This window comes from Drosophila eugracilis, unplaced genomic scaffold, assembly GCF_018153835.1.
Source record: "Drosophila eugracilis isolate 14026-0451.02 unplaced genomic scaffold, ASM1815383v1 contig_2088, whole genome shotgun sequence".
In the NCBI taxonomy this organism is placed as follows: Eukaryota; Metazoa; Arthropoda; class Insecta; order Diptera; family Drosophilidae; genus Drosophila; species Drosophila eugracilis.
Genome location: NW_024572964.1, coordinates 397,442 through 423,096, shown reverse-complemented (window position 1 = coordinate 423,096; position 25,655 = coordinate 397,442). Strand labels below are relative to the sequence as shown.

The following is a 25,655-nucleotide window of genomic DNA, read 5'->3' as shown; positions in this document are numbered from 1 at the left end:
ATACCACCTGAGAGGGCGATAAGGGAGAGAGCACTCGGCGATCGATTCGATCACGTGAACTTTAGATCTCCGCTGATGAGGCTTTGATTTGTGGCCCTCAGCCGGGGTCCTCCGGCGGGAGTGGGGGAAGGCCAGAACCGGAGTCCAGCGAAATAGTTGGCCTATGTTCTACACAATTATCTGTTATTATCGAGCTTTATTTTGCTCTTTCCATTGCCCAGCAATGTTGACATCTCATTGCTGGAGGAGCCTTTTATGCCAACACTTAAAAATAGCAGCCGCAGGAGATGTTCCCTGCCCATTTCTCCGTTCCTCGGAGAATTCCTTGGCATTCCCCTGTGATGGTTGAGGGAGAACACGTGTCTCTCAGTGGGTTGGGGAAGAGCAGCAGTGAGTAGTCGGTAGTTTTGAGCTGGACTAAGCACTATGTTGCAAGGTTAAACAAAAGCTGTGAGGTTTTCTAGCTTAACTAACTCTTAGGCTATCTGTTAAACTAAGCTACTTACTCGGATTTGGTAGAGAAAGATTACATACTTTCCACTTTCATCGTAACATTATCGCCCGCCCAACTGTTACTATCACTTCCTTTCCCGACTCCTCCCAAAGAGCTTGACCTGCCTGACTGATGAACTCAATCAAAGCGAAATTAAAGGAAGCCGGGCGGGAAACCGGCGAAGCAAATTACAATTTTGATAATTGCCATGACTGCGACTCGAAGTCATGTCGTTCCCCTGCCCAACCAAGGCTCAGGCTGAAAGGTTTCGATCGATCGACGAATCGAGCCAGCAAACTGCCGAAAAACCGCCAAACGAAGGGTCAGCAAATTTTGGGGAAAGGACAGCGGACAGGGGAGAGGGGCGGCGAACTAGGGTATATTTTGGGGGCAATGATTTACGAGCGCAGGAGGTAGGTGGAACGCGAAGGGGAGAGCGCGCGGCGAGGGACAAATCAATAAATTTTAGATCGGTGCTTGCACTTGATTATAAAGTGGAAGCCAGCTTATAATGTCCAGTTGTTGTATAATTTGGCCAGATTGCCGGTTCTTTATGCGCTGATTCCGCGAGTCCACTTCCTGTTGACCTTGTCCGTCTCCGATAGATCCCAGCTAATGCTAAGGTTCCATCCTCTGGTTAGTACTTAAACATATTATTTTGGGACTGTTTTGTAGGTGGGAGACCCTAATTTGGTCTCGGGGAAAAGACAACAACAAGCTTTGTGTAAATATTGGACTTTAGTTGTGCAGGAAATTCCAGCACTTTACTTCCTATTCACCTTGTAGAGAGAATAGAGATGAGACCCCCGCTAATGCCACGATCCCATCTCCATTGCAGATACCGCGAGGACGCACTGTGCTGGGGCGACAGGTGAGCGCAGCCAACAAGTGAGCCGAGACATTTATCGGCTAATTTAATTTATTTAGAAAATGCCACAGCTTTCCCGCCGTAACAGCTTCACGCTAATCGAATTCAACAGCCCGACTTAAATGTGCTTTTTGCTTTCTTTTGCTTCTGCCCCTTCTTCTTGCAGAAAGTCCATGGAGGAGATCGGCGCGGCCCAGTCCTCGGTGAATGCGCGGTAAGTGTTAATGTTACCGTAAATGAATCAGGTCTCTGGGATCCGGAGATCTGGAGATCTGAAGACGTAGCCCCTTCCCATCCTCAGCGCCACTTGGCGGCGACTAAGCATCGCATTTGTTAGCATAAAATTATTGAATGCCAGAAGGCAGTCGTCTCTGTCGTTTTGTCGTCGCCGTCTGCGTCTCGAGACTCCTCTCCATCTGGGGTTGGACATCTCTCGATGTTCAGAAGTCGGCGCGACAGACGTCAAAGGCGCATCTATGAGATACCTGGTATCCGCGGCATACAGCAGAAACCGTTGGCAGCTTGCAGGGTATTCTAACGCCGATCGGTTATCGCTGACGAAGAGTTGGATTTGTTCTTACTTAGACTAAGACATAGATAATATGAAGATGGAAGAGATCTCAGTGCTAATATTTTGGACTTCATAACTCGAACTATAATAGTTATTACACTACAAAGGCATATTCTTAGATTATAAGTTTGTCGTACATTGACTATCCTTTATAAAGCCTATGTTTTCCCCAAGGATTGACTCTATCCCTCTGACCCAAGGGTAGAGCTAGTTCGGCTAGGTCCACCAGAGCTTGCACTTGATGTGCGCTGTCCGCTCTTCGCTGACTTGCTGTCTTGTTCTCGTTTTGTTATGACATTTTAGATTTTTAATGGGAATTCTCACATAAAAAGTACAAATATCGGACTAATTGGATTTATCTCGAGGCTGTCGTGCGTTGTCACACTCTTTTTCTTGGCCTGCCGGAAGATCTGAGGCAGAAAGCTTCTCGAAAAAGGAAGACTGGGGGGATCGGAGGAGTACTAGACAAGTTTCTAGTTCTCAGACTGCAGAGTCTCGAGTCTCTGGGATCGGGATCGGGGCTTGTAGCAATTAGCAGTAACCCAGCAGTGGCCGAGTCCCAATTCGTTCCCCAATCCGTTTCCAATGAATCGATCAACTGCAAGACACAACGATAACAACACTCGGCAACAACAATGCAGCAATGAGGTAAAGTTGCATTGCTCAAATTGATTTCTGCAATTAATTGAACAACGCAAATGACAAACTGACAAAAACACAAGGCACCGGGCAAAGTGAGGCTCGTGAAAAGCTCGTAGCGCATTCCTCTCTCTTCAGTCCCGTCTCCCGTCTCCCGTCCCCTTCCCCCTTAAACCAACCTCAAGCCATGCGCGGAATGCACTTTGGCTCCCGAACACGCTTCCAGCTCGCGAACAGAAAGGAGGGATTGTGACCAAGGAACTGCGATTGGTTGGAGGACATCTCTTCGGAGGCTATTCAGGGATGTTTTCGAGTTTATCACGGTCATGCCCCTAGATATGTTATTGGCTTTATTTATACTGAACTTCAATGGTTATTTCCCCACTTATCGACGAAGTTCCGCAAGGTGCAAGAATATTAATTATTGCTTCCAAGCACAGCTGATAACCTTGGTGTCGCCACGAAGTGGGAATTCTTTAGCTACACTTATTAAAAGTAAGGTTAATGTAAATCTTACTTTCTATATATCCAACCATAATCTAACTAAAGTTCGTGTAACCAACTTAAGCCACTGAACAGAAGAAAGTGAGAAAGTGCCAAGAGCCAAGCAACTGCAGTCCATCATTTAGGACCGAAAAAGTTGGGGGATGCGTAGAGAACATTTCATCGGAAGCACGCACAGCGGCGATAAAGATCTCGCTCCCGAACTGCACTACTCCGATTTCATGTGGACTCCGGTCTGGCCGTGGTTTTATTGCTTAATTGTTGGTCTCTCTTGTGGTTTTTGAGTTACTGTCTTTTGTCACTGCCTTCGTTTTGCCTCGCTCTGGGCTGGTTGTGTAACACATCGAAAACAGTTAGGCCATAAAAAACTCTCCTCCGATCTGACAACAAGATAATGCATTTCTCCGGCTACCCAGCTGCAGCAGCAAAAGTGACTAAAAACACTGGGAAAAGTTTTGTTCTCGTTGAATAAGCAAATAAACATAAGAGAAGGAATAAAGGTGAATTCAAAGCTATTTAAAGTTAAATTTAGAAACTTAAATCCTTTAATCCTTTGGTGTCTCTTCTGATATTTATTACAGAACTATCACAGATATATAGAAGATCCTTCTAGTAACTCATTTCAGTTTATAAAGTAATTTCAAGAATTCTCATATACGGAATAAATAGTTCATTTTTTCGGGTGTGGGAATGATTCTTCTGGAAATCATTTTGTCCAGCTATTTTATCACCTCGCGTCAGTTTTATGGGGGCTTGTCCTGCCCCCGAAGGAGAAATGGTGACAGATCAGCGATCGCGGTTAGTTTATTGCTTCCTCCCGTCTCCTTTCCCCACTCCTTTCTCACTCATTTCTCGCTTATCTTATCGCCTCGATCACTTGTTCATCGATCGTTTTCCAGGCGCCTTTCAATGGCCTTCTGGTTCTCAGTTCGTATTTGTTCTTTTTGCACTTATTGAGTTCGTTTCGACTGGGATTTCTTTCGGCCATCACGTTCCTGCTTGGAATGGACGCCTCGTATGTCCGACTAAACGTGATAAATGCATCCACTAACGTACTTTGCTAGCCGTCTCTTTCCCGCTAGCCCTGAACCCCCTATGGGCATCTCTTTTTAATAACACAATACCTTTCCTATGGCCTTGAGAAGGTTTCTGAGCTGAATTTAATCCTTAACTTTTAAAATATGATAGGCGAGGGTGTTCTAGTTCAGCCTACTAGCAGTAATAATATCAAGGCTTTTACTGAGAGCGCCAGACACGTGACACGTATGGGGAAGAGCAGGCCAGACGTGCGCCAGACACTTGAGCTTCGGTTCTGTCCCGCTGGCCATCGCACATCGCACTCGTTCACTCGTTCATTCACAAAAGCGTAGTTCAGCTCCTGACTGGAATACAAGTGTTTTTGAAAAACCAAAGCAGAAAACGCAACTGAAACCGAAACCGAAATGAAAATTCCTGTCCATGTTTCAGCGACGCCCGCAACACGCACAAGCGCCAATTTGAGGGGCTCGGTGAACGGGTGGGGGATGGTGGTTACGGCGGAAGGAGTTGAGCCGCCATCACACGCATCGCTACAAGTCCATGGCCATTGTCCTCGGGCAACAGAAGCCACATGCGATCCACTCGTCCAATCACCATCCACACGCAGACCACACACTCGGAAAAATCAAAATTTTTTAAACAGTTTTTGAGATTCAAATATATGATCTTCGTAATAACTCATTAAAAAGTTGTGAATTTTTATACCCTATTTTGTGGGTAAATCATATCATTCTTGAAACGATGAATTTCGCAATGTTTTCAATTTGGGCTCAGTGTGCACGCAACGCCGATTTGCGACCTACAGAGGAACGTTCCACAACTTGCCCCCGGACCATTTCAATGCCCACGATGATGATGACCACGAAGATGATGATGGCCACGATGTCTGGCCGGTGTCTGGACGTGAACGTGAACGTGGACATGGTCACAGGCCCCCTTAGCCCCCTGAAGCCCCACATCCTGTCATTCATTCCGGAAGCGCGAACGCTTTCCACGTTCGATTTTTATGGCGAGCGCTGAATTCGAGTTCCTCATTCATTGTCTACTCTCGGCCACCTCTTCTGCTTCTCCTGGACCTGGACACCCCTTAACACCCCGGCGCCTGACCCAAGCACTTGGCACGTTTCCTTTTTAAAATTCACAATTGCCGCCGCCGTAATTGTGGGAGAATTCGCTACGCCAACTTGTCTCCTCGCCATCTCACTCACTCTCTGCCAAGAAATCGATCACGTCTCGGTTTCTACACATGTTCCAGTTACGTTACGCTTACGTAATGTTTATACTACTCCCAGGGAGTTGTGGGCCCCATCGGGGGGCTTCGAAATTGGCTGCGGTTAAGGCCAAGAAACCCACATTGCTCTAGTTTCTGGCCAAAACAGCACAGATTAAAAATATGGATTATCCATGTCTTTGATTAACAATATCCTTGTGCTATAATGTATAAGTAAAAGCTATAAACTTACAGAAGATGAAAGTATATTTGAAACTTTAAGCAGCTGTTCTAAGAGGATCTTAAAGCCTTTATACGATTAATTTTAATATTTTTAATAGTTTGAATTTCTCGATTGCCAATTCTCAACCTGTCGAATGAATCCTTCTGTTCGAAGCTTCAATGTTGACCCCCACCTTGACGGTTGGTCCTTTCTTCCGGGGAAATTAAGAGGATGTTGCCTATTCTTTGTGGCCTTTTAATGGGCGTAGTGCGGGAGTGGGTGGGAGTGCTGTACAAATAGGCACATAAAAGAGACAGCTTCTGTCTGTGCGAGCTTAGAATAATAAATAAACACCCACTCCTGGACTACCTGTACGCCCCCTCACGCCCCCTTTCACACACCATATCCTGTGCCCCCAGTTCAAGGGTTCGGGTTCATTCCGCAGGATATATCCTCCGTAGGCTTTAGCTTCTCCGCATTCGATTGGCATTTCGGTCACATACACAAACACACATAAAAAGGCGAGGCAGCAGCGAACGCCCACGCAGGGCATGAGTGCGAGTGAGAGGCCCGCGAATTCCCAAATGTGTAAAGAAGTAAACTAATTGCTGCGCGTGCTGCAGCGCCAAACAAAAGCTCTCTCTCGCTCTCACTCTCCCCTTACAAAGTACATAAAGGCAGCGAGATGGGTTTTATATGTGCGAGCGAGCGAGATGGTGTTAGGGCAATCCCGTTTGCCAACCGGCACGTACAGCCAGCCATCTCTCTCTGGCCGCTCTCGCTGTCCCGCTCCCTCACCCGTCGTGGATGCTGTCTCATTTGGTATGCGCACTATGTCGATTCCGATTCGACGCCGCGTCACGTCCCGCCCATTTGCACGCACACACATTTATCCTGTCCGTGAATATGTGTGTGTGTGCCGTGCAGGAGTGTGCGTAAGGAGAGCGTGAGGCTGCTTAAAATGCTACTGGCGCTGCTCGCACATGACTCTGCCGGCGGTCAGGTGCTGCTCACCCACACAGACGCTAGCACACGCACACGCCCTGGAGCGCTAGGGTGATTCGACTTTCTTATGGCAAACTCATGTGCAATAGGAAAGTTAAGTTACTTGGATATACCCTGCATTTGCTTATTGGTATATCGAATTTATAGAAACGATTTTAGTTTTTAAAACTGGTGAATCGAAGGAAGTTAGTATATAGTATCTTTTTAAGACACCTTCGCTTAATCAAGGAATAATAATTTATAGCACTAAACATATATTATATTGCCTTATAGTGTTAAAACCTAAAGTGAAATCAAGATGACTATAAAATTCAGACACATCCTTGTTTTGGGTCACCCTAATGCCCTCTAACACTTGACGCCGTTGCTTCGTTTTTACTTCGAGTCACCCCCAAAAATCGAGTGTGCCTCTCGCTCGCTCACGAACTAGCCCTCTTTCGCTCGCTCCAACGGGCGCCGCCTCTGCCGCCGCCTTGTTGTTGTTGCTTTGTTGTGCTTCTCTCTTTGCCTTTTTGCCCTGCTTTGGTTTTGTTCGGTGACGTGAACGTGACTCTGGATTATTCTGCACGTACTCGTCGCCAGCGACGGACGTACCGCATACCGTACTCCGTGCTCTGTCTCCGTGCTCCGCACTCCGCACTCCGAACTTACAGTACTCGGAATCCGTAGGCGTACTCCGTATTCCGTATTCAGAGTCATCAGCTGCAGTTACACGTACGCAGCCCGGCCGTGCAAGTGTGTCCGTATATCCGTAGAGCCATCTCTTTCGCTCTTCCCCCTTCGAAGGCAGTGCGTGTCCGTAATTGGCAGGTCTCATTGTAACCCGTAACCAGAAACCCGGAGACGTGCCAAGTGCCACAGATAAATTAACTGGACGCGAACGCGCCTCATTTGAATGCCAATCGATTGACGGCTAGTTTGGCGATTCCAATCCGTAGTGCGTGACCCGTGCATCCCTCGCAGGATAACTGAAGACACGTACCACAGACACGTGCGTGTGTGTTTGTGTGACGCGGACAACAAAAGGATGCGGCCTTCAAAACGAATGCCACGCCCCCTTCAATCCGTGCCCCAAGTCAAGTGCAATAACAAGTGATAGAGTGAAAAAGTAACTAAACAAAAACACAACCCATTTGAAAGAAGTCTCTCGAAAAGCATCGCTATGTTGCCCTACCAGGCAGCCGTGGCCATGGACTACGCCGGATACCAAAGGCAGCCCACGCCAGGACACCCCGGCAGCCACATGGCCACCATGGGATCCCTGGGCATGCCGGCGGTGCCCTTTACCCACAGCTGGATGGTGCCCACGCAGGACCTGTGCGCCATGCCCCCATACAACAAAATGCCCGGACACCAGCAGCCGCCCGGACCCGGAATGCATGCCCAGCAACAGCCCCTCGAACCCGGGTTAGTAACCTCATGAAGGAGTACCTCTATAATGGGTATTTTCCATTAAAAACTGCAAACTGGAAATAAAAACATAAGGGAAAACTTTCATTTTTTGAGCCATAAACTTGCTTTTAAGATTGGTTTCGCAATAAATGATAGTACTATCTCTTCTTCTACTAAGAAAGAGAAAATTCATCGTGACATTCAATTTATATTAAGAAGAATACTCTTAAGTTCCTTTAATTTAACAAAGTGTGGAAAATTATTTTAGTTTTTAAACATTTTACTCTATGAACTAATGACAAGAACAGAATCACAACTCCTCTTGCTACTTGCGTTTTACCTAAGTTCTTTATCAGCTAATCACACCGTAGGTGACCCGCCAAGTCTTGCAAGCCCACACCTAAAAACCGTGCCTTCGTTGTGTACATTTTGTGGGCTCCTAAATTTATTTTAATGCGCTCATCACAGGCTTGAAGCTTCGTTTTGCGTAGCTTTATTTGAGCCGCGCGCGGCTTCTGGCTCTGAAAAGCAAGCCCTGGCTTCGGCATCGGCATCAGCTTTAGCCTGAATCTGAATCTCAGAGCCCCGTCTTCGGCTGCGACTTGGAGATTCGTATCTTAGCCGAAAGCGTCGTCGTCTTGGCCATAAAAATATTTTTTATAATTAAAAAGAAACCCCGACTCGGAGTTTGCCACGGGCCAAGCCAGTTTTCCCCTCAGCCACTTGCTTTTTGTTTAAACATTCGGCAAAGAGAACAGCGGACATCAACAACAATTTTAATTAGTTGTGTTGAAATTACGTTTAGTGAGATGTCAGTACCTGTGCTACATGCCGCATACCCAAAATGTTTTCCTCATAAAAGCGTCTGGTTCAAAAAACCCATACGAGGGAAACCGAAACCGAAACCGAAACCGTTTTTCGGCTCCCAGCGGAAGGGGGAAATTCAATTTCGGGCTAGAAAATACATTAATCTTGGCCTAGTCAATATCGAAATGCCATTCAAATGAGCAAATGGGCCACCGAGGGGTGATGATGTGTCGGAACTGGAACTGGAGGTGTTGCCTTGACAAATGATGGCGGTCTTTGCTTCAATTTCGCACGAAATTCGCCACTGTCTAGCGAGCGGGCCAATTGCCTGTCATTAGCGAAAATTGCCAGAGTCGAGGAAATTATAGTTCTGTCAGGGATGAGTAGCTGTTTCTTAAACTGTGTGCTTTTACTAGACTTGTTTAGTGGCATTCATAACTCACTAAATGTTAACATATACAAAGAAGTAACACCAAAAACCTTCAAAGATTAAGATTGTTGATACCCTAAAGTGCAGTTCTTGTATCGTCTTCTAAGATCTTTTCTTTTTCACTGGGAACCATTTCGCAATCTCAATCTTATCAAAAACTCTTTTTCACTTGATTGGCTTGGCTGTGCAAATATTTTTATAGATCCCAAATACCTTTCTATTAGCGGATTAGGTTGGGAATTAAGAGACCCGGAGTATGTAAGCGGCTTACTGCGGTCAGAATGGGAGAGAGAAAGTCATACAGTTTTTTGTCTGCCATTGTTTATCCTTGGGTTAGCACAACACAGGGAACACAAGGATGAGAAAAGGATGTGTGGCCCGGGGTCCTTGTGAAGGTAGAAATAGCCCAGAGCACCGTTACTGCTTTATCAGTCCTGTCGCCCTTTCTTTCTCCAAGAGATATGGTCAGGACCCAGCGGGATCGACCCTGGGCTGTCTTTATAAAGTCGCAATTCAAAGGAAACCAGAAATATTTATTACACCATTTTTAAGCAATACTTGGGAGACAGTCACTCAAAATACAATGCAGAAATTTGTGATATATCTTAAAGATATTATAAAGTTATTGTAAATCGGATATATACCTAGTACAGTTGCTAGAATAAGCATATAATCGCATTGAATCCATTTCCCAGTTGGTATATCATAAGCCTAACCATTCAGTATGCCCTCCCAACTCAGTGTAGAGCACGATGACTTCACTGCAGGTCAAACAGCACTGCCAACATCGAGAGCAACAACAAAGAAGTTGTCAACAAACTTAAGTTATGAAGGCTTGAAGCCAAGTTTCTGGCGAAGATGCTCAGAGAGATGGCCGCTTGCAGATAGCGGTACAGCAGAAGGCTGAGCAGATCCGTATCCCTGGGTCAGGCAGATCCGAACGAGAAGCGGCAGTCTTTATAGAGAGGCCGCTGCAAGTTTAGTGAATGAAAAGTTACATTTGGGGGAAATCATAAACCCGAGATGGGATCGTTCGGGAGGCGGCATTTTCACAGAGACACAGAGACCGAAGATGGGCAGGAAAATAATAATGAAAACATCAAGAAAGCCTGGGTGGAGGCCTAGAAAAACTCTCACACACTCGGGCTTTGGAAAATCTTGCAACAAATGGGCTGCCATTTATCCAAGTACAAACTGTCCGGCCAACTATTGTCCTATTCGACCCCAACCCAAACCCAAACCCAAACCTATTCCCGCTGAAAGGCTGACAAATGTCGGGCAATTAGTTTGGCCTGACACCATTCCATCACAAAGCCGTGGGTTGGCCAAACAAATGGCCGAAAACGCAGCGCTGACAGGTGCGAAAGGTCTGCAGAGCCGTCTTCTTCCACCGATCTCTTGGCCATTCGTCAGTGTCTACTTATGTAAACTGATTGATCCGCGATTTCCTTTTGCTATTGAGTTTAGAGTTTAGAGTAAATATCTTATGACAGCTTTTCTTTCTCGTTGACAGCATCCTGGAACTGCGCAAGGAGAAGTCGAGGGACGCGGCGAGATCGCGTCGCGGGAAGGAGAACTACGAGTTCTACGAACTGGCCAAGATGCTCCCCCTGCCGGCAGCCATCACCAGTCAGCTGGACAAGGCCTCCATCATAAGACTGACTATCAGCTACCTGAAGCTGAGGGACTTCTCTGGTCACGGAGATCCCCCATGGACAAGGGAGGCCTCGAGCAGCAGCAAGCTAAAGAGTAAGTAGCACTGATTGATCAGAGATATATCTATATATCTATCTCTGCATACTCCCTACCACAACCAATGATTCAACGTGTTTTCAAGAACAGTAAGCAGTTCCATATCGAACTCATTGGCAGCCAATCAATCACTTTAATGGGACCTTCTGAAATTCCACACACACTGTCACAGTGACACTCGCGGCACCCCTTGCCCCCTCTAACATCATGGTGCAGAGACCAAAATGGCTGCGCATGCGCAGCAAATAAAAATAAATTGCGCTTAATAACGATATTTTATGCAAATCCGGCAAAAGCCCAAAACAAAAGCATAAAAACAGTTGACAAACTCAGCGAATAAATTGGTTTTCCTTTCGCGCTTAGCAACGCATATTTTTAAGGTGCGTACTGGGCTCGGACTCAGTCATAGACGGCCGACACCCGGCGAGTCTTGATTTCACTTAAGGCCACTCCGCTGCCCGCTCCTCACGAAATGTAGGCAAATGAGTTTCCTGCTTTCGGTTTTAATTGCCGCTTCCTCCGTCTCTTTCTGGCCAGTAAGGCCAATAATAATGATAATCGAAAATGGCCGACAATATGGCGGCCCCCTTTAGGTGAAATGCAAATGGGAAAATGAAAATTTCACTGCGCTTCCGTGGCTCTAAGATACAGAGAAATACCCAAAAGGAAGTTCATTCTGAATATCTTTAAACGTTTCTTTTATCAACTCTCAACCACTTATCAGTCCCTTACGAGTTGTCAAGTATTAAAGTTCAGCATTGACTGCAATGTACAGATATTCATGGGGCAAGCAGCCCAACACAGCAACAGAGTGGTTGTCAACAGCTTCACAATGTATAGTATACCCTGCTGAATCCATCCAAAGCCAACCACCTAGCCATTCCCCAGCCAGCCACGTCATGCTCCGGCGACGTTGACAATGCATTGTCACGTCAAGCAAAAAGGCATTCCACGACGACAGCCCACGACTTCTTCTCCGGGCCTCAGTCACCATTCAGACGGTATTCAAAAGCTGCCAACTGGCAACGGCCGAGTGCACTCACAGAAAACAGTAAGGCCTTTGGGGTTATAAACTAAATTTAACATCAACTTGAAACTGCAGAAATAACACCATCAAAATTAGGATTATAAAACACTTTGAGTCGCTTCTAAAGATGTTTACTTATTAATACATTTTATTTATTACCTACGAATCCAAGTCGTATTTCCTTTCATACCCCCCTATTGTGTGGGGTTTTCCCCCGGGCGGCAACTGGCGAAGTGGCAGAGCAGAAACGGGCAGAGCCAAAAGGCGAAGGCCATCAAAAAGCCAAAAAGGTAGTCAAGGCACTAAAAAATAATCCAAAATCAATGGGGCGTTATGTATGGGGGGCGGAGGAGTGGCCGTAACGCCTTCATCCATTCAATTGGATTATTATGCGAAACTAAACCCCGAAAGAGTGGCAGCCGGAGAAGGAGCTATGTGTGAGCTAGGAGAAGGAGGAGCAACAAGCTGCGGGGCCATAAAAAGCACTTCAATTTGACCCACAGCCGCAAAAAAGAGCAGGGCTCTGGGCTGCTAGATGGGTGGTGCTGGAAGGTCATTACGGCAGGGGTGCAGCCACATATGGCCCTGTCCGAGCGGAAGCGGAAACTGTTTGCCAACTTAGCGCGCCGGGCAATGGAAGTCGCTGGGGATTTGAGGGGCGGGAATGAAAGGCGATTTGCACTTGTGCGAATTATGACTTGGCCGGTCACTCGTCCATAATCGTAAAATTCTATAATTGAATTAAATAAATAAGCTTGGCAAGGGCCTCAGCTGAGAAAATATTGGATGCCCTGTCCTGCCATATTTACGATGCCTTGCGGTTGCTCTCGTTGTCTTCCTGAGAGAGGGAAGGGGTGCATCACTTATGAAGCGGGTCAAGAGCAGGGAGGTGGACTGAGCCGTAACTCAGGGAGGACCCAAACCTCGATGCGAAAATATTGCTTTTGTCATTATTTATTGGCTGTTATGAGAGGCTTCTTGAGATTGTTCAGAGTAAAGATAATGGAAATATAAATAAACATATCCAAGGTTATACATTCTTAGAGGAAAACTATAACTTCATTTCCCAACCACCGCTGACAGTCAAGTTTCCCGTCTTGTCTTTCCGCAGGTGCCGCCATTCGTCGAAGTCCCGCCGTTGACTTGTTCGAGCAACATCAGGGCACCCACATATTGCAGGTAAGATATGGCAGCAAGAGAGACGGCAGTAGGGCTGAAGAAAGAGAGCGGGATAGCCCGCAGCCATCTTGTGCATACGATTAAAGTTACACAGAAAGAAAACTGACTGATTTTCCCTTTTATTTATTCAATTTCCCAGTCACTGGATGGCTTCGCCCTGGCTGTGGCGGCAGACGGACGCTTCCTGTACATCTCCGAAACGGTGTCCATTTACTTGGGCCTGTCGCAGGTGGAGATGACGGGCAGCAGCATCTTTGACTACATCCACCAAGCAGATCACTCGGAGATCGCCGAGCAGTTGGGCCTGAGCCTCACGAGCGGCGGCGGCGGAGGTGGCGGAAGCTCGAGCAGCGGCGGTGGCGGCGGCGGAGCGGGAGTGGGCATGGCCTCACCCACTTCCGGAGCCTCCGACGATGGCAGCGGCACACACGGTACGAACAATCCCGACGGTGAGTCAAGTCCGAGTTGTCGAAAGACCAGGTGCGGGATGAAACCCTGGTGGGGGGCTTAAATCCGAAAGGCTGTTTCGAAGAAGAGCTTTCTAGCTGACATGTGCCAAAGAAATCTTCTTTACAATCTTAAATTTCTTCTATCCTTAGTGGCTGCCTCGATGACCCAAGCCTCGACGAGCGGCTACAAGGGCTACGACCGGAGCTTCTGCATCCGGATGAAGTCCACTCTGACCAAGCGCGGCTGTCACTTCAAGTCCTCTGGCTATCGGGTGAGTGTCCATGCACTTTCTTGCTATCATCCAAAGACTATCCTTACTTTCGTTTCTCTTCGAGTTTCGTATTGTTTGACTTTTGACCTAAGTTGCCCTTTGTAGTCACATTGCTAACTGAACAGTTTTGGGGATATTGGGTTTGTGTTTCTGTTTTTGGTTTGTTTAACTCTTGAGTTGGCCCTAGGACTTGTTTGTTATGTAACTCCTTCGAGTAGCAGTAAGACTAGACTAACCCATAGAATCGTTTTCGGTTGTGTTGTGTAACCTGGAATACCTGCATTTTGTATTACGTATTACCATCCCATCCACTGCTTATCTACAGGCCAGCGATGCAACGAGCAATTGCAACAACGGTAGCAATGCTAGTAACAATGCTAAAAACGTTAAGAATCCGGGCTCAAACTATTCGGTACGTATCAATTGAAATCAGTACGTTTGTATGCCAGAATGCCAGGCAAATCAAAACCCACTCAAAATTACTTACTGAGGAAATCGCTTTTTAAGTTCTTTACTATTTCGGCCATAATTTTGTGTTTGCTAAAAATGAAACGAAGGCAAAGCCACTAACTGATTTTAGATTGATCAGTATCGAATAACTAGTGCGGAAGCTGCTTCAATCATCCACCAATCAATCGATCCACCATCCATCGCCGCAATCATAACACGCTCTTTCGGTTGTCATCAATTTATGCATTACGAGTATTATTTCATTTTTGTCAGAAAGGTTTGGAGTGACCTCGAAAGGCACTAGTTAAGATGTCCACGAATCTACCTTCATATACACATTCTTTTTAAGTGCTAAAGTTTCCCATCAAGCCCGAGAGTTCCTCCATTTCCAAGTGTAAAGTTTCCAAAACACAAAAAGAAGCACCTCCTGCTGAACTCGAACTCCGACTAACTGGGCTTTGGTCCGCTTGGAACCTTTGCAGGTGGTTCTGCTGCTGTGCAAGCTGCGTCCCCAGTACACCTTCTCCCACAGCCGCAAGTCGCAGCCTCCTCTCCTGGGAATGGTTGCCCTGGCCATCGCTTTGCCCCCGCCTTCGGTGCATGAGATCAGACTGGAGTGCGACATGTTCGTGACCCGAGTCAACTTCGACCTGCGAGTGGCCCACTGTGAGCCAAGGTAAGCTACCTTACCCTACTCCTCCTAACTGTCATTAACTAATGAAATGGTTTCTTATCTCTAGGGTGTCCGATCTGCTCGACTATTCGCCCGAGGATCTGGTCAACAAGAGCTTGTACTCACTGTGCCACGCCGAGGATGCCATTCGCCTACGCAAGAGCCACTCCGACTGTAAGTCATCAAGATCCTGTAAAGATAAGAAAGGAAAGCTATCACTGAACACGAAAGTAAAATCAAGCATAGGCTAGTGATAGATAAATTTAACCCAATTATAAAGAGGAACCTCTGTTCTAACCCAGAAACATTCGAAATTCTTGCAGTGATCGAGAAGGGTCAGGTGCTGACCGGCTACTACCGACTGATGAACAAGAGCGGGGGCTACACCTGGCTCCAGACCTGCGCCACCGTGGTCTGCAGCACCAAGAACGCGGACGAGCAGAACATCATCTGCGTGAACTACGTGATCAGGTGGGTGTGACTCAAAAAGACTTAAGGTCCAGCCCACTTACTAAGAAAACTCCTTTCATCCTCAGCAACCGGGAGAACGAGAACATGATCCTGGACTGCTGCCAATTGGAACCCAGTCCGGATAGCATAAAGCATGAGGAGGGTCTGGGCAACGACAAGAGCAGTGGTTCGCCAGGAGGAGATGCCAGCGGCGAGGGCAACTCGCACCTCAGTGCCGGAGACATGAAGCTCAACTCCCCGAAAACGGATCCCGAGGGCCATTCGCACCGCGGAAGGGGACGAAGTGCAGCCACCTCGCATGGTAATAACATGAATAATCTGACCATGATCAAGGATAGTCCAACACCTCTTGGCGTGGAGATCGATTCGGGGGTACTGCCCACCACAGTGGCCACTCCAGTGCCAGCAGCCACTCCCAACGGCAACGGCTCAGGCAGCGGAGTGCAGTCCACCAAACGGAAGCGGAAAACCAAGGCGTCGCAGCAGGCCGATGATCAGGGTCAGGAGCAAGTGATCCCCGATCAGCCTCTGCCCAAGCTCCCGGCCATGGAGCAGCGAGATCAGCAGCCTCGTAGCCGCTTGCCCTCGATCGTGGATGAGCAACCGTCTTCAGCAGCGGATTCCGCAGTCAAGGATCTGGAGCAGGCCATGTCCAAGCATTTGCCCTCTCCGGCGGCCGTGGTATCGGTGCCCCCGTCCAACACCGACTTCAGTGCCGACTCCCTGCTCAAGCAGCAGCAACAGCAACATCAGCAGCAACAGCTGGATCCCAACGAAAAGAGCAGCACCATCCAGTGGATAGGTGGATACCAGCAGCCACCGGCCCCCATGCCGGCTACCGCTCTCCTCCGACAGCTTTATGCCAACCGGGAAAGCGTGATCCGGGCGACGGCCAGGCAAACGCCTACCGGAGTGGGACCCGGAGTTTTCTACGGTGACCAGCAAACGGGACCCCTCCCTACGCCGCCGGGCAGTGAGTCATCCTACGAAAATCAATACCTGCAGCTGCACTCCGCCGCCTCCGGGGGTCATCCCGGTGGCCAGAAAACCTCCGCCGATGCCTTCACCAACTTGGTGTCCACCTACGGGGGATACCACAGCTCCATCGACTATCACAACGCCATGACCCCGCCCAGCTCAGTGTCTCCAAGGGATTCGAATCAGCCCGGAAAGGCAGCTCCTGTACTGACTTCAAACGGGGGCTACGACTATGCACCCGATCCGCTACGGGTTCAATATGCAACTGCCTCCGGAGACGGTGTGCCCGCATCGCTGCCGCTGAAGCCCCAGGCCTCGTACACGGCCACAATGCATCCTTCGGGCAGCACAACCACCGAGGGCGGAGTGACCTACAGTAATCTCGACCAGCCGCAGTACTTTGCTCCCCACTCGAGCTTTCACCTTTACCACAAGGGCAGCCCGGCCAGCGGATGGTACTCGACGGCTTCCTAGGTGATAGACGACCAGGGGCAGGCTCCGCAATCCTGTCAGGACCAGTACCACCACCACCATCAAGAAGGATCAGCAGGAGCTAGTGGGAGTCCGGCGGGGGAGCGTTGGGACTTTGTGGGGGCGCTGGGCAAGGTGGCTAGGATGTTCTTCAGTGCTAGGAAGGGAAATCCGGGTTAAAGAGCAGGTTTGCCCCCAGCTCCACTCCGACAGCAATCCCAAGGAGTTAGAATAGAGTTAGGACAAACTAAAGCGTTAAAAGAAACATTCAATGTTGTTAAATAGTTCTTAAGTCTGTAAATTATGACACCCACACTCCGCACTCGGAGACTGGGACACACGGAGACCCAATGAAATTATAGGCAAAAATACTCAAAACGCAATTAATTTAAAAGAAGAAACTAACAACTAGTAAAGCTAATCGTAATTAAAGTTAAAGGTACAGTAAGACTTGCATAGAGTGCCAAGGAGCAGGAACCGAGCAGCAGTGCGCTGCGAGAGAGGGAATCAAAAATGAAACGGCTTGAACTTCACCCTCTCCCAACCAATTGTTATTAATTATTTAAATCAAGTGTAATTTTAGCCAGACATACACACACGCATATAACAGATAAGCCCCCTAAATATGTAAACATAAATAAATATATTTAAACTTTTTACAACATATCAAATGCTTCCTCCTGTAGACTTAGGATTACCTTTAACGACACTCGCCCTAGGATATTCATTTCGATTCGATACTCGACCCCATCAAGTCGACCCATTATTACCTCTAAGAGTTCCGCTACCGTTCGTCTACTTCCGTTTCCTCCCTATTGTATATTTAATGAAACCATCTTTAAACCGAGTTAAAGTAAACTAAATGCAAAGGCAACAAATTAAAAGTGTAATTAAATTTTTTATAAAAACAAAGAAAGTTTCTCCCATTAAAGGCTTAAAATATTGAATATGTCACTTCGAACGAGTTTCATTCGGGAGTTTCTTGGGGATCCAAGGATTGAATAAGTTCTGATGAGTAGGCATGAAACTAGCCTAACTTTGACATATGTCAGACTGTGATCTCTAGTATCTCGTGCTGATTCTCCGGCAACAGTTTGACCAGATGGGCAGCGGATTAAACCAGTTGCTCTATGGAACGGCACTTCTAACGACGATCATGGTGGCGCCCTTGGTCACTCTGCAGTTCCAGCTGGGCGGCGACCTGCACACCGCGAGATTCCGCTTTTCGGGAGTTGTGTCCTCAGCCATCGTATCCCTGGTGCTGACGGCTGCGGCGATGGCGCCCTACACGTTTCAGCTGAAATATCCAAAGATTTCCTTCCTGGCGATGCTGCCCTGGATTTGTGTTTGCTTGGCCAAGTTCGCGATGAACGTGAGTTTGCAGCTCAATGCGATTTCCCATGTGGCCAATGGAACCAAGCCAAACGGCTTGGTCTTTGCCCTGGTTGCCTACTGCGCCATTTTCGGGCTTGCCCTAGAGCAGATGCTGCACTGGAAGGTCATCTACCACCTGATGTCCGATGGAATAGGTGCGATGTTCATCGACATCCCCCCGCCGAGGGCTTTGTAGGCTGACTTCATACTGTTATTCAGTTCGTTTTACTTTAATTTCTTTCACTAAAGACCTGCCTTGGTCGAGTATAGTTCTGTAGTTTCAAAATAGTTGGCTTTGAGATTTACAAATGTATTTCCGTTCTAGATCTTGTCTATCTACACTAAGGGAATGAAACTGAAGTTCAATTTAATAAAGCCTGTCCCAGTTAACCTTTATATACATATATACATAAGAAACGATTCTTAAAGCTAAAGTTTAAACATTTACAGAAAAAATAAACAAAAAGTCAAAGCAAGTGTCTTCAGTGGATTCCAAAGTCCAGACTTGTACTCCAAGAAAGAAAACAAAAACTTTTAGAAAGACTCCTTCAAAGAATGTCAGCATAAAAAGAAAGATTTTGGCACGCGATTGATCTTCCTCTGAAGTGGTCTCGTACATCCTTAACATAGGCATTAATTTGGTATAAAACTCGATACAAGAGTATTCCCTAACATATGTACAAAAGGGAGACAAGATCGTCCCTAGGAAGCCTGCAGGACAAGCGCCTGATCCCGGATCTCCTCTTTGGCAACGTGTGCAGTGGAATTCGCCAGCACCAGACTGCTCTCCACCTTGATTTGTGATTGATTTGCCACTGGGACAACAGCTGGGGATGAAGCGGAAGTTTGACTGGGAGTTGCGGCTTCATGCTTGGCCTGGTGAACCTGCAGCAGGCCTTGGTTGATGCTGGTGAAGCTGCACTGGTCGCACTTGTAGATGATTGCGGATAGCTCCTGTTCGGGATGGCGCTTCTGAAGGTGTATCTGCCCAAGAAAACAATATATATATAATGATTTGAGGGAGTTTGAAATTTAAGATCGATCGAACCCGAAAGGCGGTGCTCTGGATGGCCCGGAAATCACAGTGCGGACAGGAATACCGCTTTTTCTCCTTGTGCGTGGCTAGATGTCTCCGAAAAGCGTTGTGATCGCTGGCCTCGTGATCGCAGGTGTCGCAGCGGAAGCGCTTATGCTCTTGGTGGCTTCGCAGGTGGAGTCGCAAACTGCTCTTGGATCCAAAAACGCGCTGGCACTCTGGACACTCCAGCTGCTCGTTTCGCTCTTTGCACAGATGCTCCTTCAGCGTTTTTTTCTGCTTAAAAGCGGCTCCACAATCCTCGCAGCGATGCATTACGATGTTATTGGCTTCTGATCCGCTGAAGTTCCGATCGATTGGCAGCTTTCCCATGCCCAATCCCTGCGTGCGATGCAGTCGACGGTGGTTCTTGAGTTGCTTTGTGTTCTTAAAGCCCTTCCCACACTGCTCGCACTTGTAGTTCCGCTCGTCCGAGTGGATCTTCGCGTGGGTGTTCACCAGGCGCGAGTAGATGGGCGTCTTGAAGCTGCATAACTGGCAAGAGTAGAGCTCCATATCGATCTGGTGGGTCCGCCACAGGTGCGTGTGCAGGCAGTTCCAATTACTAAAGTTGCTGGACTTGCATTCCGGACACACCATTGGTTGGCTAGAGCTGAGGGCTCCATTGTGGCACTTGCCATGATACTCCAAAGTGGCGGGTGACTTGAAGCGAAACATACAACCCTCAACAAGGCACTTGCCGCTTTCTGGTACTTGGTTGATCCCCTGAGGAGACTTCCTTTTGGCAGATGTTCCTCCGTAGTGCTTAGCTCCATATGGACGGCCCCTGACGGAGGTCCCACCTCCAAGCAGAGGTGGATCCACAGCAGAGGGAAGTAGGTTATTGGCAACATATATGCGTGCAGGTTTTTCGGCTGCAGATGTCGCCTCAGCTGCCAAGGGAACCAGCGGCGGGACAGGCAAACTAGATAGGGGAGCACTTTGAGCGACGGATGTGGTCCCACCATAAGATGTTGTCGGCACTAGTGGGGGAACTGTTACACCTCCTCCTAGTGTTTCTACTGGAACTTGGGTGTTCTCCGGAGGAGAGGCGTACAACTGAGAAAAGTCCTTAGCCAGCAGATCCTCTGCAGCGTGAGGCAAACCCTCGATTGGCGGAGACTCGTTTACTTCACAGGGCGCGGACAAACCAAGTCCAGCATCTGGTACAGCCTCCTCTATCCAGGGCCAGCACTCAAGATCCTCTGCCAGATCATAACCGTCTTCGCTGGGCCAACTTCCACTAATCGGAGGCTGAAACTCGGCAAGCGTCTGCGGTGGCCCCTTTAACTGGGAATCCAGCTCCAGAGGCGGTTGCTCAACAGGTGGAAGTTCCATCGTGGTCATGGCCATGGGTTCCAAATTAGGCACGATCAAATGCTCTACTTCGGTGCGATTCATTAGATTCAGTTCGTCAACGGTTCGCAGGTGCAAGGTGCCTCTCTGGGGTGCCTTCAAAATGTCCACATTCTTGATGAAGATCTTCTGCTTTGTGGTGATAGGCGCAGTGGGAGGCAAGTAGTGCTCCAGTTGAACAGGTTGGGGTTCCATTGGTGTCAATGGGTCATTGAGCGGAGGCGGAGTAGTTTCGTCCGACACGAAATCGACGCTAAAATCTAGGTCCAAGGCACTAAAGCGTGTATTGTCTAGGCTTGAGGCGGGTGCGCCACTGCCATTCAGCACCGAGTCAAAAGGAAAGGCCTCGGAACACATTTGAGCCAGCGGAGCGAGGCTGGGCTCGAATCCTGGCAGAGGGCACGAGGTTGTGAGTAGTGCGTCCGATTGGAAAACGTCACCATTTTCTCCGACAGACAGTCCAGCTTGACCGGGGTCCACTGCCGACGGCATACTTCCATTGAATCCCATCCCGGGCAGAGCAGACGGTAGAACCATCGGTTCCTTGAGGATGTCTACATTTCGGATGTATATCTTCGGCTGTCGCGGTTTCTCTGGCTCCACGCCCACCACAGGGACATCCAGGAGACTGTTGTCCGTAATGAGCGGATGATTCTGCAGCTGGAAGTCGAAGGGCAGCAGGACGGGCTCCCTAAGCACATCCACGCTTTTGATTGAAATCTTTTGGCTAGGTTTTGGGAGCTGGGCGGATACATTAGCAGCAGGTGCTGACGGCATGGTCTGTTCGCTAGGAGATGCACCAACTGCCACTTCTTCCAGAAGGTCCAGGATGTTTCCCGTCGAGCCGCTATCCGGCATTAAAGGCGGGAAATCCGGCAGTGGCTCTCGCATACAATCCACGCTCTTTATGAAGATGCGACTCTTAGGTTGGTTTTGGTTGGGCATCTGTGGCTGCTTTTTGGTCTGTGCTTCGGTGGGTTTTCCGCTCACCAGAATCATTGCCTCATTGTCCTCCATTTGGTGATCCAAGGTGAGATGCAAACTGAGCGCATCGTTGCTGTAGAAGATGTTCGAGCAGCCTGTCAAAGAATTCGGGAATTATGTCTTTGCAAAAAGTTATCGTTTCTTCATCTTCATTTGGCAATCTTAGAAACCCCGCAATAAGTCTTAGAGACTGCCTTACCTGGACACTGTAGCCTTTGCTGCTTCATGTAGCAGTTGGCCAGTTGAAGATGTTGTTGGTGACGCACTTGGCTTAGGCTCAAAAACGGGCAGTTCGGGCACCGCAAGATTAAAGGCGGACCATCCTGAGCCAGCGCCTTGCCCTCAACGCTGGCACAGCTAGAATTGCGAGTGGGTGGTGTAGGCGTGGCATTAAGACGCTCCTTAGCCGCCGCCTCCGCCAGTTCCAGCTTGATCAGCTCGGCCTCCGACTTAATTTCTGCGGTGCGCCGGCGAAAGCCATTGCGGAAGCTTTTCTCCGGCTGTTGCAAATCCGTTGTGTGGATCTGGACAAACGGAATGGCCTGATTGGGCAGCACCTCTCCCGATGGATCCGGAGACAGTACTCCGCTATCGGGCAGCCATACAGGAGCTCCAGATGTGGTGGCATTTGAAGCAGATCCCGATCCGATGACCAGTTCGTCGTCAAAGAAGCCACCAAAGTTAGAATCCTGCTCAATGGAGTGAACCGGCGTTGAGAGCGAGAGATCCAGGTGCGTATGAGGAGGATGCGGATGCGACAGCGGGAGCATGTGCAGCTGGAAGATACAAATCGTATTTTTCCGTCCAAAGGAACACACTGGATGCTCACCTGGTGGCTCACCTGGCTGCCATAAATTGCCGGATAAGCCGCATCGCTCATCATAGGGTCCGGTTCCTGGTTCCGTGTTCCAGGTGCCGGATTCCGGGTGCCGGTCTTCCGTTTTTGGGCACAGGTCTTCTAATTCCGCATTACACTTTACTTAACTTTTGGTTTTGTCACAAAAAATTGATAGCGAAACAGCTGTTGCTGTGCAAAAAGTGGCATCACTGTTTCCAGGATTCGGTCACACTTTCGCTTCATATTTCGTTGTTGATATAAATAATATAATAAAATATAATATAATATAAAAATTTTGGACAGTTTTAGTAAAAGAGGGAAGTGGATTTTTTTTAGTGAATCTCTGATTCTTTACTTCATACATATTGCGTCTGTCGATAACATTTGGGGTAAAATGCCGCATCACTATCTGGTAACACTGAGCATAGTTTGGTGGATTTGTGTAAAATTAGTCAATATTCTTAATTCCCGCGAATAATAGAAATTTAATATCTAATAATGCCGCGAATAATGATCAAGGGCGGCGTGTGGCGCAACACGGAGGTGGGTATCTTTATAAATAACTCGATCGCAGATTGAATACCTAATTTCAAATTCTAGGATGAGATCCTCAAGGCGGCGGTGATGAAATATGGCAAAAACCAATGGAGTCGCATTGCCTCCTTGCTGCACAGGAAGTCGGCCAAGCAATGCAAGGCCAGGTGGTACGAGTGGCTGGATCCTAGCATTAAAAAGACCGAGTGGTCACGCGAGGAGGACGAAAAGCTGCTTCATTTGGCCAAGCTAATGCCGACGCAGTGGCGGACAATAGCTCCTATAATTGGGCGAACTGCAGCCCAGTGCCTGGAACGCTACGAGTACTTGCTGTAAGTCTGAAACCCTATTTGCCACGCATGAATAAACCCCTAATTGCTAATCGTTCCCCTGTTAAACTTAGCGACCAGGCACAACGCAAAGAAGATGGCGAGGACACCATGGACGATCCGCGAAAGCTGAAGCCCGGCGAGATCGACCCCAATCCGGAAACAAAGCCGGCGCGTCCCGATCCAAAGGATATGGACGAGGATGAACTGGAAATGCTGTCGGAGGCACGTGCTCGTTTGGCCAACACGCAAGGCAAAAAAGCGAAGCGAAAGGCGCGCGAGAAGCAGCTGGAGGAAGCACGACGACTGGCGACTCTCCAAAAACGACGGGAACTTCGTGCCGCCGGCATTGGCAGCGGAAATCGCAAACGCATTAAGGGCATCGACTACAACGCAGAGATTCCATTCGAGAAGCGACCTGCATTAGGATTTTATGACACATCGGAAGAGCATTTGCAAAAGAATGAACCGGACTTTAACAAGATGCGACAGCAGGACCTAGATGGAGAACTTCGTTCAGAGAAGGAGGAACGCGAACGCAAGCGGGACAAGCAAAAATTGAAGCAGCGCAAGGAGAACGAAGTGCCAACCGCCATGCTGCAGAACATGGAGCCGGAGCGGAAGCGCTCTAAACTAGTACTGCCCACACCGCAGATATCTGACATGGAGCTGCAACAGGTTGTCAAGCTGGGACGCGCCAGTGAGATGGCTAAAGAGATAGCTGGGGAAAGCGGCATCGAGACGACGGATGCTTTGCTTGCCGACTACTCTATCACACCCCAGGTGGCCGCCACTCCACGCACACCTGCTCCTTATACAGATCGTATCATGCAGGAAGCCCAGAACATGATGGCCCTGACCCACACAGAGACGCCCCTAAAAGGTGGCCTTAACACACCTCTGCACGAGTCAGACTTCTCTGGCGTGCTGCCCAAGGCGGCATCTATAGCAACGCCCAATACAGTGATAGCCACGCCATTTAGAACTCAACGCGAAGGTGGGGCAGGCACTCCGGGAGGATTCCTTACGCCCTCTTCTGGTGCCTTGGTTCCGGTAAAGGGGGCTGGAGGTGCTACAGGTCCCATAAACACTCCTGCCTATGTGAGGGACAAGCTCAGCATCAATCCCGAGGAGAGCATGGGTGTCACTGAGACCCCGGCTCTATACAAAAACTACCAAAAGCAATTAAAGTCAACGCTGCGGGAGGGCTTATCCACGTTGCCCGCTCCTCGGAACGATTACGAAATCGTAGTGCCCGAGCAAGAGGACAGTGAACCCATGGATATCAGTTCGGAACCCGCTGTCGAGGATCAGGCGGATGTCGACGCCCGAGTACTGGCCGAACAAGAGGCACGTCGAAAGAGGGAACTGGAAAAGCGATCCCAGGTGATTCAGCGTAGCCTGCCACGGCCTACGGAGGTGAACACCAAGATTTTGCGGCCGCCATCCGAAAAGCAGAACCTTACAGAACAGCAACAGGCCGAGGAGTTGATCAAGCACGAAATGATCACCATGCAGTGTGAGTACCTAAAGTTAGACTTGAAAGTTGAATATTTAACTCATGTTCTCTGCAGTATATGACTCGGTCAAGGATCCCGTTCCTGGACAGTCTCAGCATAAATTGGAACAACTTCAAAGCTACTTTAAGGCCAATCCCTATGAGGACATCTCGCCGCAGGAGTTGGCCAAAGCCAAGCAGATGCTTACCGAGGAAATGGAGGTGGTCAAGGAGCGCATGTCGCACGGCGAATTGCCTTTGGAAGTTTACGCACAGGTGTGGCAGGAGTGCCTCGGTCAGGTTCTCTACTTACCCTCGCAACATCGGTACACACGTGCCAACCTTGCTAGCAAGAAAGATCGATTGGAGTCAGCCGAGAAACGGCTTGAGACAAATCGTCGTCACATGGCTAAAGAGGCCAAGCGATGTGGTAAGATCGAGAAAAAACTGAAGATCCTCACCGGCGGCTACCAGGCGCGCGCACAGGTGCTTATCAAGCAACTCCAGGACACGTATGGCCAAATCGAACAGAATTCTGTCTCACTGTCAACATTCCGTTTTCTGGGGGAGCAGGAGGCCATTGCCGTGCCACGTCGTCTAGGGTCCTTGCATGAGGACGTGCGCCGACAAATGGACCGCGAAAAGGAGCTGCAGCAAAAATATGCCAGCTTGGTGGAGGAGCGCGATTCGCTCTTCACACAAATCGAGAATATTACGGGCGTCAGGCCCACTGCCCAACAACTTGTGCCCGAACAGGAGGCCTAA

General features: G+C 48.5%; 4 protein-coding genes across 7 annotated transcripts; 3 read left to right on the top strand and 1 right to left on the bottom strand.

Annotated features, from left to right (window-relative positions):
* The first annotated feature begins 7,130 nt into the window (after window positions 1-7,130).
* Window positions 7,131-17,837, top strand: LOC108104724 (protein trachealess). Of its 4 annotated transcripts, none has more exons than XM_017210957.2 (10): window positions 7,131-7,958; window positions 10,694-10,929; window positions 13,071-13,138; window positions 13,278-13,569; window positions 13,738-13,859; window positions 14,185-14,271; window positions 14,792-14,985; window positions 15,050-15,156; window positions 15,306-15,453; window positions 15,519-17,837. In XM_017210957.2, the coding sequence occupies exons 1-10, from the start codon at window positions 7,714-7,716 to the stop codon at window positions 16,903-16,905; spliced, it is 2,886 nt and encodes a 961-aa protein (XP_017066446.1). In that variant the 5' UTR covers window positions 7,131-7,713; the 3' UTR covers window positions 16,906-17,837. The 4 variants fall into 4 exon arrangements, with proteins under 4 accessions (XP_017066446.1, XP_017066445.1, XP_017066448.1 ...); XM_017210956.2 differs by having other exon boundaries at window positions 13,278-13,587; XM_017210959.2 differs by lacking the exon at window positions 14,185-14,271.
* Window positions 17,838-17,858: 21 nt separating this feature from the next.
* LOC108104728 lies at window positions 17,859-18,672 on the top strand. The gene has a single exon (XM_017210961.2). It carries the CDS (start codon window positions 18,005-18,007, stop codon window positions 18,470-18,472), a length of 468 nt encoding a protein of 155 aa, XP_017066450.1. The 5' UTR covers window positions 17,859-18,004; the 3' UTR covers window positions 18,473-18,672.
* Window positions 18,643-22,712, bottom strand: LOC108104727. Its single transcript, XM_017210960.2, has 4 exons — window positions 22,521-22,712; window positions 21,891-22,467; window positions 19,325-21,786; window positions 18,643-19,260 (listed from the first exon to the last, which is right to left on the bottom strand). Exons 1-4 carry the CDS (start codon window positions 22,572-22,574, stop codon window positions 18,979-18,981), a joined length of 3,375 nt encoding a protein of 1,124 aa, XP_017066449.1. The 5' UTR covers window positions 22,575-22,712; the 3' UTR covers window positions 18,643-18,978.
* Window positions 22,713-22,953: 241 nt separating this feature from the next.
* On the top strand, window positions 22,954-25,655 carry LOC108104716 (cell division cycle 5-like protein). Its single transcript, XM_017210937.2, has 4 exons — window positions 22,954-23,072; window positions 23,130-23,395; window positions 23,467-24,911; window positions 24,967-25,655. Exons 1-4 carry the CDS (start codon window positions 23,028-23,030, stop codon window positions 25,653-25,655), a joined length of 2,445 nt encoding a protein of 814 aa, XP_017066426.1. The 5' UTR covers window positions 22,954-23,027.

What these genes read in the sequence shown, in the direction of transcription:
- LOC108104724 (XM_017210956.2), top strand. Translation starts at nt 7,714, where the DNA reads ATGTTGCCCTACCAGGCAGCCGTGGCCATGGACTACGCCGGATACCAA. An exon ending in TCAAGTCCTCTGGCTATCGG is followed by an intron (nt 13,860 to 14,184) that starts GTGAGTGTCCAT and finishes GCTTATCTACAG; the next exon opens with GCCAGCGATGCAACGAGCAA. An exon ending in ATCCGGGCTCAAACTATTCG is followed by an intron (nt 14,272 to 14,791) that starts GTACGTATCAAT and finishes GAACCTTTGCAG; the next exon opens with GTGGTTCTGCTGCTGTGCAA.
- LOC108104728 (XM_017210961.2), top strand. Translation starts at nt 18,005, where the DNA reads ATGGGCAGCGGATTAAACCAGTTGCTCTATGGAACGGCACTTCTAACG.
- LOC108104727 (XM_017210960.2), bottom strand. Translation starts at nt 22,574, where the DNA reads ATGATGAGCGATGCGGCTTATCCGGCAATTTATGGCAGCCAGGTGAGC. An exon ending in GCAGCCAGGTGAGCCACCAG is followed by an intron (nt 22,468 to 22,520) that starts GTGAGCATCCAG and finishes TGTATCTTCCAG; the next exon opens with CTGCACATGCTCCCGCTGTC. An exon ending in TCCAGAGCACCGCCTTTCGG is followed by an intron (nt 19,261 to 19,324) that starts GTTCGATCGATC and finishes TTTCTTGGGCAG; the next exon opens with ATACACCTTCAGAAGCGCCA.
- LOC108104716 (XM_017210937.2), top strand. Translation starts at nt 23,028, where the DNA reads ATGCCGCGAATAATGATCAAGGGCGGCGTGTGGCGCAACACGGAG. An exon ending in GCGTGTGGCGCAACACGGAG is followed by an intron (nt 23,073 to 23,129) that starts GTGGGTATCTTT and finishes TTCAAATTCTAG; the next exon opens with GATGAGATCCTCAAGGCGGC. An exon ending in CGAAATGATCACCATGCAGT is followed by an intron (nt 24,912 to 24,966) that starts GTGAGTACCTAA and finishes TGTTCTCTGCAG; the next exon opens with TATATGACTCGGTCAAGGAT.